The sequence below is a fragment of the Impatiens glandulifera genome, chromosome 7 (genome assembly GCF_907164915.1).
Source record: "Impatiens glandulifera chromosome 7, dImpGla2.1, whole genome shotgun sequence".
In the NCBI taxonomy this organism is placed as follows: domain Eukaryota; kingdom Viridiplantae; phylum Streptophyta; class Magnoliopsida; order Ericales; family Balsaminaceae; genus Impatiens; species Impatiens glandulifera.
The window spans coordinates 10,871,543-10,886,301 of NC_061868.1; the positions used below are offsets into that span (position 1 = coordinate 10,871,543).

General features: G+C 37.2%; 1 protein-coding gene across 1 annotated transcript; it reads left to right on the forward strand.

Moving 5' to 3' along the window:
- The first annotated feature begins 9,308 nt into the window (after positions 1-9,308).
- LOC124946320 lies at positions 9,309-9,800 on the forward strand. Its single transcript, XM_047486881.1, has one exon. The coding sequence runs from the start codon at positions 9,309-9,311 to the stop codon at positions 9,798-9,800; it is 492 nt and encodes a 163-aa protein (XP_047342837.1).
- Positions 9,801-14,759: the final 4,959 nt, after the last annotated feature.

The window sequence follows — 14,759 nt, forward strand, 5'->3', positions numbered from 1 at the left end:
ACCGAGACCTAGGATCGGTGTTCTTGAGCAAGAACCGAGGAATCGACCGAGTATCTTAGTCTAGGACTAAGAGGTCTAACTTGGAACCGAGACTTCCATGTTCATGATCGAGGAAGCTAGACTTGGGACTGAACATCCCAGACCTAGGACCGAACAATCCAAGTTCAAGACCGAGCCTCTTGAACCCTATGATCGAAAAGCCTTGAGTTCAGGACCGAGCATCCTGAACCCTGGGGCCGAACCCTCCAGTCTATTGACTGAGACTCCCGAGCAAGACCACCCTGGTTTGGTCTGAGCCCATCCGAGCCCAGATCGCTAAAAACGAACCTAAGCCCTCGGACTCCGGTCCTAAGGCCTGTTTGATTCCACTTTTAAAATCCAAAATTATTTTTGTAATTTTGGAACCCCAATCCATTTTCAAATAATCCCGAAAGATCAGATAATGATATTTACATATGTTAAGGTTATTTCCCAAACAAATATTTTGACTAAGGTCCTATTTGGAATTTATTTTTAAATTCTAACACTTTTCTAATATTTTTCAGGGTTTTTACTCAGTTTTATATCAATGCAATCGCAAGTACGCCCTTCTAAATAATTTTGTACAATTATTTATGTAATTTATACTATCTTTGTTTAAGACCCAAGACTACTAATTAATGGAAATAAATGTTATAAATAAAACTTTTGATAGCCAGACTTTACTTTATGAATAAAACCATCATTTGACGGGCGCGGAGGACATAACGCGAAAACCCTTTCTCGAGCGTAACCAAAATACGAACCACTTATAGAAACTCTAGTATAAAGTACGTTTATACACATACCTTTTACTGATTTTTCTAAAATCATTTAGACACTTTATTTTTAAATAAATAATATTTATTTTTAAATTAATCATGTTTAATAAATTTAAATTTGATTTTATCAAATCCATAGATTATTAAAGTTTGAATATAATTAATTATTTTTACATAATTAATTTCAAATTCTCCTAGGTATTTTCCAAATCTTTTTTAAATTAAAATTTTATTTCAAAAAAGACGCATATCACACAAATTAAGGTTGAAATGAATTGAACCTCAAGCCACCCTATGATATCCCTCACGTATTTCCACATGTCATCCAAACACGTGCTAATTAAGCTGCGGAGGGGGAGCACTTCCCGGGGGTTACAGCTTTCTTGGCGACTCTTTTGGGGACTAAATTTTAATATAAAAATAAATAAAGTTATAACTTTCCAGAACCTTCCCAATTGTTTACCTTACCAGGTTCATCACCCTAAGGGTACCTAGGCTCTATCCTAATAATTCCATAAACCCAAAACATGTATATCACCTGGGATTACGTGAAGAAGTACCAGATCGAAACTCTGTACATCTACTAATTACGTGAAGACCGATCATACCGGTCTGTGACTGAGTGATGTTGCGAGAGGAAAAACTAGGAACTTGGAATGGATCCCCCTTTCGGCTTTGATACATCCGTCATGATGCAACCTTAGCGATGGTGAGGAGAGATTCTAACCCAAATCTCTACTAAACCTTAGCACACAAAACCTGGTTACTCTACCCAACCGTTGTTTGACGTGCCCAAACAACAAATCCTCGACAAGTTAACCTGTACGTGCTTATTTATTATACATGCATACATCTATAATAGATATAATAAACATCACTATAATATTTAATTTATCAAAATCAAACGACATGTTTGTAAAATTGATTATACAATCGCAAAATTTCTCTACTAGAGAATGAAGATCTATTCCTCTAGAGGTACCATTTCCACAAAAAGGAATGGTACTAGTAGGTCTACAATCTAAGTACCCCTCTAAAATATACTCACTTCCGTATCCATCATAACTTCATGATGGAGATGCAGCGGAAGTGGGATCCAGTGCACAAGGCCTTCTTCCTACGTGATTGCCAAATTTTTCCAACCATCAAAGAATTCAAAGCCATTATGATGACCGACAACAAAAACATCATAAGGCTCAAGCCCTACACGCAGTACATGTCCCTTAGATTCCTCATCCACGAAGAATTTGGATACACCAAGACCACGGTAGATAAGATCTTGGCAAGAACATACCTAGATCTTCCTCACTAGGTAAAGTTGGCCACTCAGACTAGAGAAATCCCACTAAACTTCAGTACCTCTTTGCTCACCATGAGAATCATGATGACTCACTTTCTCCTTGCTCCATCAAGTAATCGTCCGCCATCCTCCAAGATACTGGAAGTGGCTTACCATTGGAATCATCCTTGTTGAAACATTACTATGTTTAAATGAATCATATTCACCTACTATCTCAATAAGAGAGGAGCTCTAATCTTCCTCTACATTCAGCTCTTAGAAAAAATGGAGGGTATACCTCATCTACTTCCCAGTAATGAGATGAATGCCGTCCTCCAATGTCGATGCATCAAGATTGCCAAGCTGACGATACCCGTCCATGATAACAATTTCATACGTGAAATTCTACCATGGCACATGATTAAGAAGATGGTTTATCTAATGGATGATCAACCTATAATTATGCTTATAGGTTTCAAATGGATCACTTCTTACTACACCAACGAGCTGTTTAAGCAGTTCGAGAGAGACTACATGCCTCCATGTCGTGACTGTATAGTTGCCATAGACAGGCCCATCGAACACACCAACTTCAAAAATTACTTTGAGCTGTGAAATGACTTAATAAAGATGGGCATCCCTAAAAATAGGTAGGATTATCTCGACCAGATCATGGATGAATACCGATGTTAGCAAGGAGAAGAAGAGAGTGAATGTTCCGTCACCTCTACCGGATGTAGTAGGACTCGCTCCTCTTAAATAAAAACTCTAGCTTTACCACAGTTGTGTAGGAATATTATAATCAACTAGCAAATCTAGAACTCCAAAATTTTGAACTGTATAAAATTAGAAGTTCTTTAATGCAAGTATATAAAATGCTTATAATATATTTACTCTAGGTCATATTATTTGCATATGCATTTGCTCTTGTTTTTACAATTGCAATACTCCCCTCTTCTACTATCGTAGTCACCAACAATGTCCATGCTAATGGATATTGAGCTGGTCCCTTAAATGATAACTTCCACATTAATGAATGAAATTATCAATCTTATGGCCTCATCCCTATTACGAGGTTCATAAACTTCAAAGTAAATTCAAACTTCATGACGGAGATACAACAAATGTGGAACTCTATTAAACGAGCTTACTTCCTTAGTGAAAGGTCTATATGCCCCACCATAGAAGAATTCCGGGATATTTTGATGATGGACAACAAAAATATTCTACATTTAAGGCCATTCATAGACTTAATGCCCATCGAAAATCTCTTACATGAAGAGTACAAGTACTCAATAGCTATGGTTGATAATATCATCGCGAAAACATATATAAATTGACTTGGACCAAGATAGAAATAATAGATAGAGAAATCCCTCTAAAGCTAGGCTCATCTATGATAACAATGTCAGTCCTACTGGATCGTTTCTTTCTAACACTTGTAAATGATAATCCCTCCTCAAGAATCATTGAGGTTGTACACGAAATGTGAAGAGGCAACAAGTATCCCTCTGGTGTTATTCTAGCATAAACATGTATGAGTCTAAATAACTCATGTAGGTCTTCTACCATGAGTAAAAGGGATTCCCCTTAATTCTCTATATCTGACTGCTTGACAAGCTCAAGCGTTTGCCACCAATTCTTCCTGATAACATCATGTCCCCTTTTATCCAATATCGGAGAATGAAGCAAGCCATCCATGAACTCCCAGTATAGAGCAAAAATGAAATCTGTGACATTCTCCCATGGTATCCCATCAAGAAAATGACTTTCATGATAGATGACAAACCTCTAATCATGTTTATGAGTTTGGAATGGGTTACTTACTACTACACACATAACCTGTTCAAGCACTTCGGATAGATCTTTGTCGAAGCTTTCTTCGCTGTGGATAAACCCATCGATGGGAGGACCCATGAAAGATATCTCGAAAAATGGCATGATGCCTTTTAGATGAATATATTGTCAAAGCGGATGAAATACGTGGACCGTATTCTCGACCCGTATGAGAATGTTCAGAAAACCAAAGTAGAAGAGGATGCTAATGTTGGAACAGACTACGTTTGGAGTTAAAAGCTTTTAATTTCCATCAAACACTTTTCCATTTTAGACTCTCTATAATATATCAACAAAAGAGTCTTGTCTATAACAAACTTTGCGAGCATGTTTATATACAACTCTATGTTTGATTTTTTAATCGAATCACAAAAGAGATCCTCATTCTCTAAGATTCATATCATATGTATTTGCATTTTCACTTTTGTTACATATACCAACCCTTATCTTTCTATCTTCGAAATCGCAGTCTAGTGCAATAAGTCGGCATGGCCCCACGAAGAAGAAATAAAAAATTAGACGTTTTATGTGCCAAGAAATGGCCAAAGGAACTCCTAAAACTAATAAGGATACAATATCTCCGACCGAGTTTGCTGAAGGGAAGCTACTCTTCAACAAGTAATATAACAGTTGGCAATATTAACAAACTTGATGACCAAGCCTACTGTATCTGTTCACGACTGCAGTAACAAATAATCCCTCCTATCACTACACCGATTATGATTAATTTTCAAACTCGTCATAACGTGGGGCCATGCCTCCCACGTTATGACGAGTTTGAAAATTAATCCCTCCCAAATTCCAAGATCAGATAAATTAGTTGACCAAAGGTATCATTGCTGAACACCATGATTGGAAAAATACTATGAAGACTACCGAACGAGCAATCATTCCATTTGGGATAAAACTGACATTTTTATCAAAATACGTAGGCAAGAGTGATACTGCCTCTTTCTTCCAGATATATATAATGACTATGAAACCTCTACATATGGGAGAACAGTAAAACCTCTATCTATTTTCACAATACTTAGATGGTGCAACCTTATGTTGGTATCACCAAAAGAAGATAGCGTATCTTCAAACTATCGATGAACTCGCATCAGCCTTTAAAGAATGGTTCAGCATGCATCTCAACTTAGAACGGACTACGAAGAAGCACAAGAATATAAAACAAGGCAAAAACAAGAAACTCGTTGTTTTCATCAAAAGGTGGAAAGCTGTTGTGGAAGAAATCGATTCCTTACCCAGCAAACAAAAACAAATCGACATGATTTTGGATAATGTTAACGACCGATATTCTATTGGATTTGCTATTAAAACCTTTCAAAACATGAAGAAACTCCTCAAGACGGGTAATAACCTCGACGAAGCCTTTGAAAAGGAAAGAAAAGAGGGTAAAACCGTGAAGACATATCTTGCTCCTCCACGACGTCAAAGGAAGGACAAAGACGAAGTTCATTAGGTCACAACTACCTAACAGGCTCTGGACTCTCTTAAGTTGGGTCTAAGCAAACCTGTGTTGGCTAAAATAACATCCCTACGACATCTAATCCACCAATACAAAAGGCCCCAAGGTCTCTTAGAACTTTTGATGATTTAGGTATGACCCTGAGTCAAGCCCTTACTCTCCTCTAACAAAGGAATCTGATCAAACCCTTAACTTCAAGAAAGTGTAAATAATTCCTTAGAAAGTTCAAAAGTGCATGGTGCACATACAATCAGATGAAAGGTCACTCGACTAATAACTGTAGTGCCCTTAAGCATTAGTGTCAACACCCGTTTGATTAAAAGATCATCCCTAAACCCGAGATCGTGAAAAATCCATTACCTGATCATCAGGTCAATACAATCTTTGTGGATGAACCTATTAACAGTCTTGAAGTTAATATGATCAATCCATGGCCCAAAAAGGAGAATCGAAGAATTTCACTTCCGCCGGCGACTCCAACAAAGGAATCTAATTAAACCCTTAACTTCAAGAAAGGATAAAGAATTCCTTAGAAAGTTCGAAAGTGCGTGATGCGCATACCATCAGATGAAAGGTCACTCTACTGATATCTGTAGTGCCCTTAAGCATTAGTGTCAACACCTTATTGATCAAAAGATCATCCTTAAACCTGAGATCGTGAAAATTCTATTACCCGATCATTAGGTCAATACGATCTATGTGGATGAACCTATTAACAGTCTTGAAGTTAATATGATCAATCCATGGCCCAAACAGGAGAATCGAAGAATTTCACTCCACCGACGATATCTCGAAATTAGTGAATTCCCGATAATATTAACGCTGATTATCCAAAAAGAAATGTGCAACATGAAGTTTTAGCAACCCAAAGTGGATATGACTTCCAATTTTCATAAAAACAACCCCTTCCAATACGACTAATCTTTTTGGATCATCCAATGACCCAAGAAAGGAAAATGAGCCCATGTCTCAAAACCCGGATGATAGTCTTTTTACTCAATTAAAGAAGACAAATGCCAACATATCCATCTTGGAAATCCTGATATATTCTATAGAATATAGTCATACTATGCTTAATGAGCTAAGTAATGCTAGCATACCAGCCAACACAACCCTTGAAGAGTTGGTTGGAATCATTTGAGCAACTTCACAAATCAACATGATAGGATTCAAGGACAAGGACTTACATGCTCTTGATAAAACCCATGTTAAGGCACTTTACATCTCACTAAAGATGGTTGATAAAGTCATTCCCATGGCTTTAATCGAATATGATTCAACATTGAACATATGTCCATGGAGGACTCTCCAAGAAATCGACATTTCTATTGATAAAACTATCCCATCAGACTTGTGTGTCCAAGATTTTAATAATTCTCGTCAAAAAATTATGGGTAGTTTCCCAAAACGATTTTTGTAGCCGATACACCGTTCGAGGTAAAATTCTGTGTAATAAACATGCGACCGTCATACAACATAATCTTGGGACGACTTTGGTTGCATCAGGATAAGGCTATGACCTTCACCCTACATCATAAAATATGGTTCATGGATAACGATAAACTCATCACCATAAAAGGTGAGAAGTACATCATGACCATCGTAGTTTCAACTAATTCTAGTAACTTATAGGTTGAGTTAAGTGGATTCGATATCTGTCCTATATTTAGGCAAATCCATGATTCTAGAACCCTTACATTCCTGACATTACACCATACAGTGTCATGTCAATGCGCCTCATGCTGAAAATAGGATATTTCCCAAGAATGAGTTTAAGACCAAATGCTACTGACATGCCTTCTTTCCCGTGGTCTTATTACGACTCAGATAACTTTGGTATTGGATATACTCCGATAGGGTATGAGGGTTCTAGAAAAGGTAAAATATTTAAGAAATATATACATATCCCTCCAACCCTAAATGGACAGTTTGTGCGAAAAGGGGAAACTACATTATGTATTGACTTCCCCGAGCCATTTTTCAATACAAGTTTTTTAAACACGCTCTCTAGGTTTCGAAATCTTTTTATATTTTTATTTTAATCCTAATTCATCTGTTAATATGATTAGGAAAATGACTGCTTATTGACACGAAACCCTAGAAAAACTAGTAAGAAATAATTCCACTATGACGGAAGAAGGCTCAGATCATGAAAGTTCTTGTAAAATAGACTCCACAAACCTACCAGTAGTTGATAAAGCTTCTACGATCAACTTGAGAGTAGATGAAAACATCGTCCACCTTTTGGACTATGAAAAGTGTTTGATGTTGGAATAAATAAAAAAATCTATAATGATAATCCTGATGGGATGTCTTCCTCTTTTTGTAATAAAATGTCCAATAAAATACTAGAGTACAATTTCGAATATATGTCAGATGATGGTGTTTCTTTTCAGATATTAATTTCGAAATAAAAAACTTCTTGGAACATGAGGACGAAATCGTTTCCGCCGCTGAAACAAAAATAGAAATAATCCTTAATACGGTCGACGATCCTCAAATTTTATTAATTAGAAAAGCATGAGTAATGAAGAACGTCATTAAATGATAGAACCGTTAAAGACCAACAAAGACATTTTCGCCTGGTCTTACAAGGATATGTCCGACGTAGATCTTAACATTGGTCGACATCAGATTCCCCTCTATCCAGAGGCTAAACCCGTCAAACAAAAGTTAAGACGAATGAAGACTGAGGTTGTTTCCAAGATTAAAGAGGAAGTTCAAAAATAGCTGGAAGCAAGATTTCTCGAAACTGTGGACTACCCCATATGGATAGTCAATGTGGTTCCTGTCTTAAAGAAAGATAGAAGAATTCGCGTGTGTGTAGACTACCGCGATCTGAAGAAAGCCAGCCCTAAAAATAGTTTTCCTTTACCCTATATCGACATTCTAGTCGATCATGCCACTATTAATCAACTATTGTCTTTCATGGATGGATTTTCAGGATATAACATGATCATAATCGCTGAAGAAGACAAAGAGAAGACTACTTTTATCACAGAGGTAGACACATTATGTTTTAAGGTTATGCCCTTCGGTCTCAAAAATACTGGGGCTACTTACCAAAGAGCAGTCATTATGATCTTGCACGATATGATCCACAAGGAAGTGAAAGTCTACATTGACGACATGATCCTAAAATCTAAAGATTGCCAAGAAACTATTCCCAACTTATACAAACAATTGTAGAGAATTAGGAAATACCGACTTTGGTTGAACCCGAAGAAGTGTGTGTTCGGTGTCACCGCTGATAAGATGCTAGGTTTTCTTATTACCCAACGAGGAATAGAAATTGACCCGTCCAAAATTGAGGACTTACAACTATTCTTACACCTTGAAATGAAAGAGAAGTCCCAGGATTTTTTAGTAAAATCCATTTCATAGTCGGTTCATTAAAAAATTGACCCTCACATGTGATCCCCTCTTCAAGTTATTAAAGAAGGATAAGAAATTTCAATGGGATGAAACTTGTCAATATGCATTTGGAAAAATCAAAGACTATCTAAAGTCACCACTGGTTCTTATGCCACCAAGGTCCGGTATTTCTTTAATTCTCTATCTTATAGTGACAGACTCGGCCGTGGGTAGCCTATTGGCTCAAGAAAACAAGAATAAACTCGAGATCATTGTTTACTATCTGAGAAAGATAATGAATGGATGCAAATTAAACTTTTTGACACTTGAAAAGTGTGTTGGGAACTTGCGTGGGTCACCAAAAGACTAAGACATTATATGCAAGCCCACCCTATAAAACTAGTATCTATGTTGCATCCAATCCATTATTTGTTTCAGCGAACACTGTTGTCGCCTAGACTCGCTAAATGGATGTTGATGATTTTCTGAATACGATATTACATATTCAATAGTTCAGAAATATGTTAAAGGAAGCATTGTTGTAGACTTCTTGACTGATCAACCTATCATGGTCGAGCCTTCTTATGAACTCGACTTTCTAGATGACACCATAATGTTTGTCACTTCAGACACGTGGACGCTAATATTTGATGGAGCTTCATCAAAATATGGCTATGGAATTGAAATTTTGTTGTTAGATACTATGGGAGCATATAATTCCATCTATATTAAGTTAGAATATTCTGTAACCAACAATGAAGCCGAGTATGAAGCATGTCTCCTGGGTCTCAAAATTGCATATGAACGAGAAGCAACTAGACTAGACTTAATTAGCAACTCTAATTTGGTTATATCCCAGGTTAACAAAACCAGACAAGTGCGAGGGGAAAATCTGAAGCCCTATCGTACTTGCCTACTCCAATTCCTCGACAAGTTCGATCACGTGTCTTTTGTACACGTGCCTAGAAGCCAAAATCGCTTTTCTGATTCTTTGGTTACGCTAGCCGCTATGACCCAAATCCATGTTGGAATAAAGGTCAAATCTCTGAAAATCTGGTAGAAATAGAAGCCCAATTTCAAAATCAGAGTGGTAGCCTCCATCTAAGTGCCCACTAAACCATGGTTTGATATTCTTCAAAAATACATCGAGTATGAAGAATATCCGTCCTATTTCCGAATTAAGGAACGAAGATCCCTACGCTAGTATTCCACTAACTATGATTGGATAACTAACAAGCTATACATACAATCTTTTGATGGTCAAAACATGCTCTCTGTCGATGGTCCTGAAGCACGACGGATCATAGAGGAAGTACATACAGGAGTATGTGGTCCACATATAAATGGAATTGCTATTGCTAAGAAAATACTACGTCTCGGGTACTATTGGCAAAATATGGAGCATGAATGTTTCAGCTATGTAAAAAGTTCTCACTAGTGTCAAATTTATGATGATCTAAAGCATACTCTAACATCTTTTCTTTATAGTATGACATCACCATGGCCATATTTTACATGGGGCATTGATGTCATTCAGAAAACTTATCTCCATGCATCAAATGACATGAGTTCATTCTCGTAGCCATAGACTATTTCTCTAAATGGTCGATGTAGCATCTTACAAAATTCTGAAATCTACTCAAGCGGCGAAGTTCATATGTATCAATATGTTGGGTCAAATTATTTTGACTAAGGGTCAAAGTATTCTGACTAGTGTAATTTTGACGATGAGCTGGTTTAAAACTTAAACTAAGCTGTCTAATTGTTTTTGGTGTAGGTGTATCGAAAACATGTTATATTAGACTAAGTTTGAATGAGGTTCATTAGACTTATTGGCTATTAGACGCATTGAGTTAGACGTGCAGTCTAACAAGCATAGTTAGACGTATAGTCTAACAGACGTAGTTAGACGTGCAATCTAACAGATACGTAGTTAGACGTGAAGTCTAATAGATACATAGTTAGACGTGAAGTCTAATAGATACGTACTTAGACGTGCAGTCTAATAGAGACATATTTAGACGTGTAGTCTAACAGAGGCGTAGTTAGATGTGCAGTATAACAAATACGTAGTTAGACATGCAGTCTAACAGACGTAGTTAGACGTGCAGTCTAACAGATACGTAGTTAGACGTGTAGTCTAACAGATACGTAGTTAGATGTGCAGTCTAATAGACGTAGTTAGATGTGCAGTCTAACAGACGTAGTTAGACGTGCAGTCTAACAGAGGCGTAGTTAGATGTGCAGTCTAACAGAGGCGTAGTTAGACGTGCAGTCTAACAGACGTAGTTAGACGTGCAGTCTAACAGACATATTTAGACGTGTAGTCTAACATATACGTAGTTAGACGTGTAGTCTAACAGATACGTAGTTAGACGTGTACTCTAACAGGCGTAGTTAGACATGCAGTCTAACAGGCGTAGTTAGACGTGCAGTCTAACATATGAGAGTTAGACGTGCAGTATAACAGATGAGAGTTAGACGTGCAGTCTAACTCTTTCAGATTAGTCTGAAGGAAAACATAGTTAGATGTTCCGTCTAACAGATGAGAGTTAGACGTGCAATCTTACTCCTTCAGATTAGTCTGAAGGGAAACGTAATTAGACGTGTTGTCTAATCCCATTAGACCAGGTGGTCTAATGGATCCTACTATTAGACGTGGGCGTTTATTTTCACTAGACTTGTTAGTCTAAGTGAAAAACGTCTAATGCCACGCTTAAGTAGTTGCTTGAAGCTAGCATCCGTCTACCCACGATCAAATAGTTGTATGCTACTCTTGCTCCATTTTTCCTTGCAGAGTAGTACGACAGTCAGTTGCAACCAATTAACTAATGCCACATAAGCAAATATTCTTCCCACTACTTGTTTCTTGCAGGAATATCCTAGAAGAATATTTGGCGCACTACCAGATTGGTATGGCCACGATCCTGGTGCTCATAGTCTGCTGTACCTGTGTACTATGGAGGCGTTCCAATGGAAGTTTGCCACGTGTCATTATAGAAGATTCGACTATTGGTACCTGCTCTCTATTTAAAGATCTTCAAGGACAACGAAAGAACTACTGGACACATTTGCTGGAATCGATCGATCAGAACATACGAACGAACTACTGAATTTACAATCTCACGAATTGCTTTCTTGCTTTACTGTGTGTATATCAAGAGAGAGATATAATCAAAGTATTGTCTAACTGAGTGATATTCTTTAATATATTATAAGTTGAACAGAGTCTGTTCTGTTCAACAGTGAGTTAGCCGTGCAACTGTATTTGATTCTATGAAACGTACAGTGAATCCGTCCGGTGTTGGAAGAAGGGGTGACATATGAGAGTTTTGCTCCGAACATCTATAAACAACTCTTTGTGTCATTTACATTCTATCATCATCTCCTTCTTTGGTTCTTAGCTTCAAACCCAATCAAACATTTCCGCACTTGAATCGTTCAAGAGTTTGTAAGGATTTGTGTAGAATAGAAAGTGATATAAATCCCTAACATGATTTCTATCAACTCGTTTATCCGAAGCCGTCATCAATAACCAGACCCCCATCTCTATCGATTACGCCGATCCTATCACAATATTATCGCTAGATACAGAGCGTCTCATGTCATTATTTCAGATAACGGAAGACATTTCCAAGGAAATGTTTTATCCTTACTCAAAGAGTTCAAAATTGAACACCATAAATCATCGCCCTATCGACCCCAAACTAACAACGCAGTCGAAGTGGTTAACAAAAATGTGATTATGATCATTAAAAATATGACTAACACATACAAGGATTGACATGAGAAGTTTCCATTCGCCTTATGGGGATATCCTATGACTGCTCGGGCATCAACATACAAAACTCCCTATTCTCTAGTATACGATATGGATGTTATACAACCTATCGAGATTGAAATCTCTACACTAAGAGTCCTTTTGGAATCCCAAGTCATTGAAGAAGACTGGGTAAAATCTTGATATGATTAGTTGACGTTAATGGAAGACCATAGATTGAATGTATTATGTAAAACCCAAGTTTACCTGAAACGAATGGTTGATACCTTTAATAGAAAGTTCAAGCCCAGGAACATAAAAGAAGGTGACTTGGTGCTTAAACGAACCCAAGAACTATTAGACCCTAGGGGCAAGTTCCGACCACGATGGGGAAGACCCTTCCTAATTAAGAAAATCCTCTTTAGAGGTGTAGTTCACCTATCTACAGTATAAGGTGAAGAATTTATTACTCCAAAAAATCTAGATACACTAAAACGATATTATGTATAATATCAAGATGTGCATACAACGACTCTCAATCCAGCCTTATCAGGATTATGACGGATCACAATCTAGTTTTACCAAGATTATGACGACTCACAATCCAGCCTTGCTAGGATTATGACAACTTACAATTTAGCCTTACTAGGACTATGACGACTCTCAATCCAGCCATACCAGGACTATGACGAGTCTCAATCAAGCATTACCAGTATTAAAATGGCTCTCAATCCAGCCTTACCAGAATTATCATGACTCTCAATCCAGCCTTACCAAGATTACAACGACTCACAATTCAGCCTTACTAGGATTAAGATGGTTTAGTCCACAACCACGAATGGACTAATTGACCTCTAGTTTTGTATAACTACATCATTAATAGGAAGAACTATGTGAGGCCTGATTCTTTCAAAAAAAATAAAAAGAATATATCAAAGACAAAAGGAAGATACATAGACATCATATATATAGGTTATGTCTCAATAAATAAATAAAAAGAATGGATCAACTCCTAGTTCTGTCCGACATAAAGTCAAAAGATAGTAGGAACATTGGTTCTTTCCACCAACTGGTGACAAAGATTTTAGGAAATAAGTAAGGGCAAAAGCTAAAAGCAGCTTTGTTAATCAGACAATGATTAATCTCCCGAATATGACTCTGAGTCTCCAAAAAACTCTAATCGATGAATATCCTTAATAAGCTCGTTTTTGTGCTACGCGATTATATAGGAAATTAATCTCATAAGAAAGGGTTTTGAAAAAAAAGAACTTGAATAAACCCTCCAAAGCCAAGCCAAGCCGCAATTTGAGAAAAGACATCTCATTCCCCTTTGTACAAGAGAACAAAGAGAGTTAGACTCAAGGCTTCGAAAATAAGTAATACATATAAAATATATATGCTCCCATGTAGGTTGAGGTGAAATCACCATTTCTGCTCACTCGGGCGACTGTCCCGATGATTATCGCAAGAGAAAAATGTATCGATTCCCCCAAATACACCCCGATAGCCAAATAATAGAAAAAAAAGAAAATTCTCGAAGCCAGAAAGTTAAAACTCTCTCTACGACTATAACAGAAATAATAGAACTTTCGAAGGATTGTGTCCATGTCAAAAGTAACCAAAAATATAGTTGAACGAGACTTCACATCTCTGTCACCTTCCCTACAAGTTAAAAAATTGGATAATCATCTACACGAGATTTGATTTATCATCTATATCTTAAAATATGAGAAAATGGAATTCAAGATCTTTAAGTGAGATAATCTCTATCAATTGCAGAATGCTCGTAACTTAACCCCAAACACATTTTGAATACAAGTTTCCATAGGTCATGGATATGATCAAACATTTATTGAAACAAAATTGGGAATAGTACATTCTCTAGGGAGATGACAAAACAACCGGTCGATGCTTCACCTAGTTGTGAAGGTCACTTTGTAAAACCAAGAGGGAAAAAGATTATGTTGAAATACTCCCTAAGTGATAAAAATCCCCTAAGAATCGACGGTTTTAATCCAGCCGTGAAAGACATTTTTTCACCAAGACCGAAGTACCCCTCAACGCAATCGATCGATGTTCCACCCAATTGCAAAGGACATTTTGTCAAAACCCGAAGAGATAAGCTATTAATTAGAAGAACTTCACTCGTAAACAATCCCCAACCAAATCATAATTTTTCAACCAGTTGTGAATGTCACTTTGTATAGGACCTCTCCAAAGTCCTATTTTATCAGGCACCATGGGTCATTGTTATGATTC

Bases quoted from the DNA above. Each gene is read 5' to 3' on its own strand.
- LOC124946320 (XM_047486881.1), top strand. From the start codon at position 9,309: ATGGTCGAGCCTTCTTATGAACTCGACTTTCTAGATGACACCATAATG.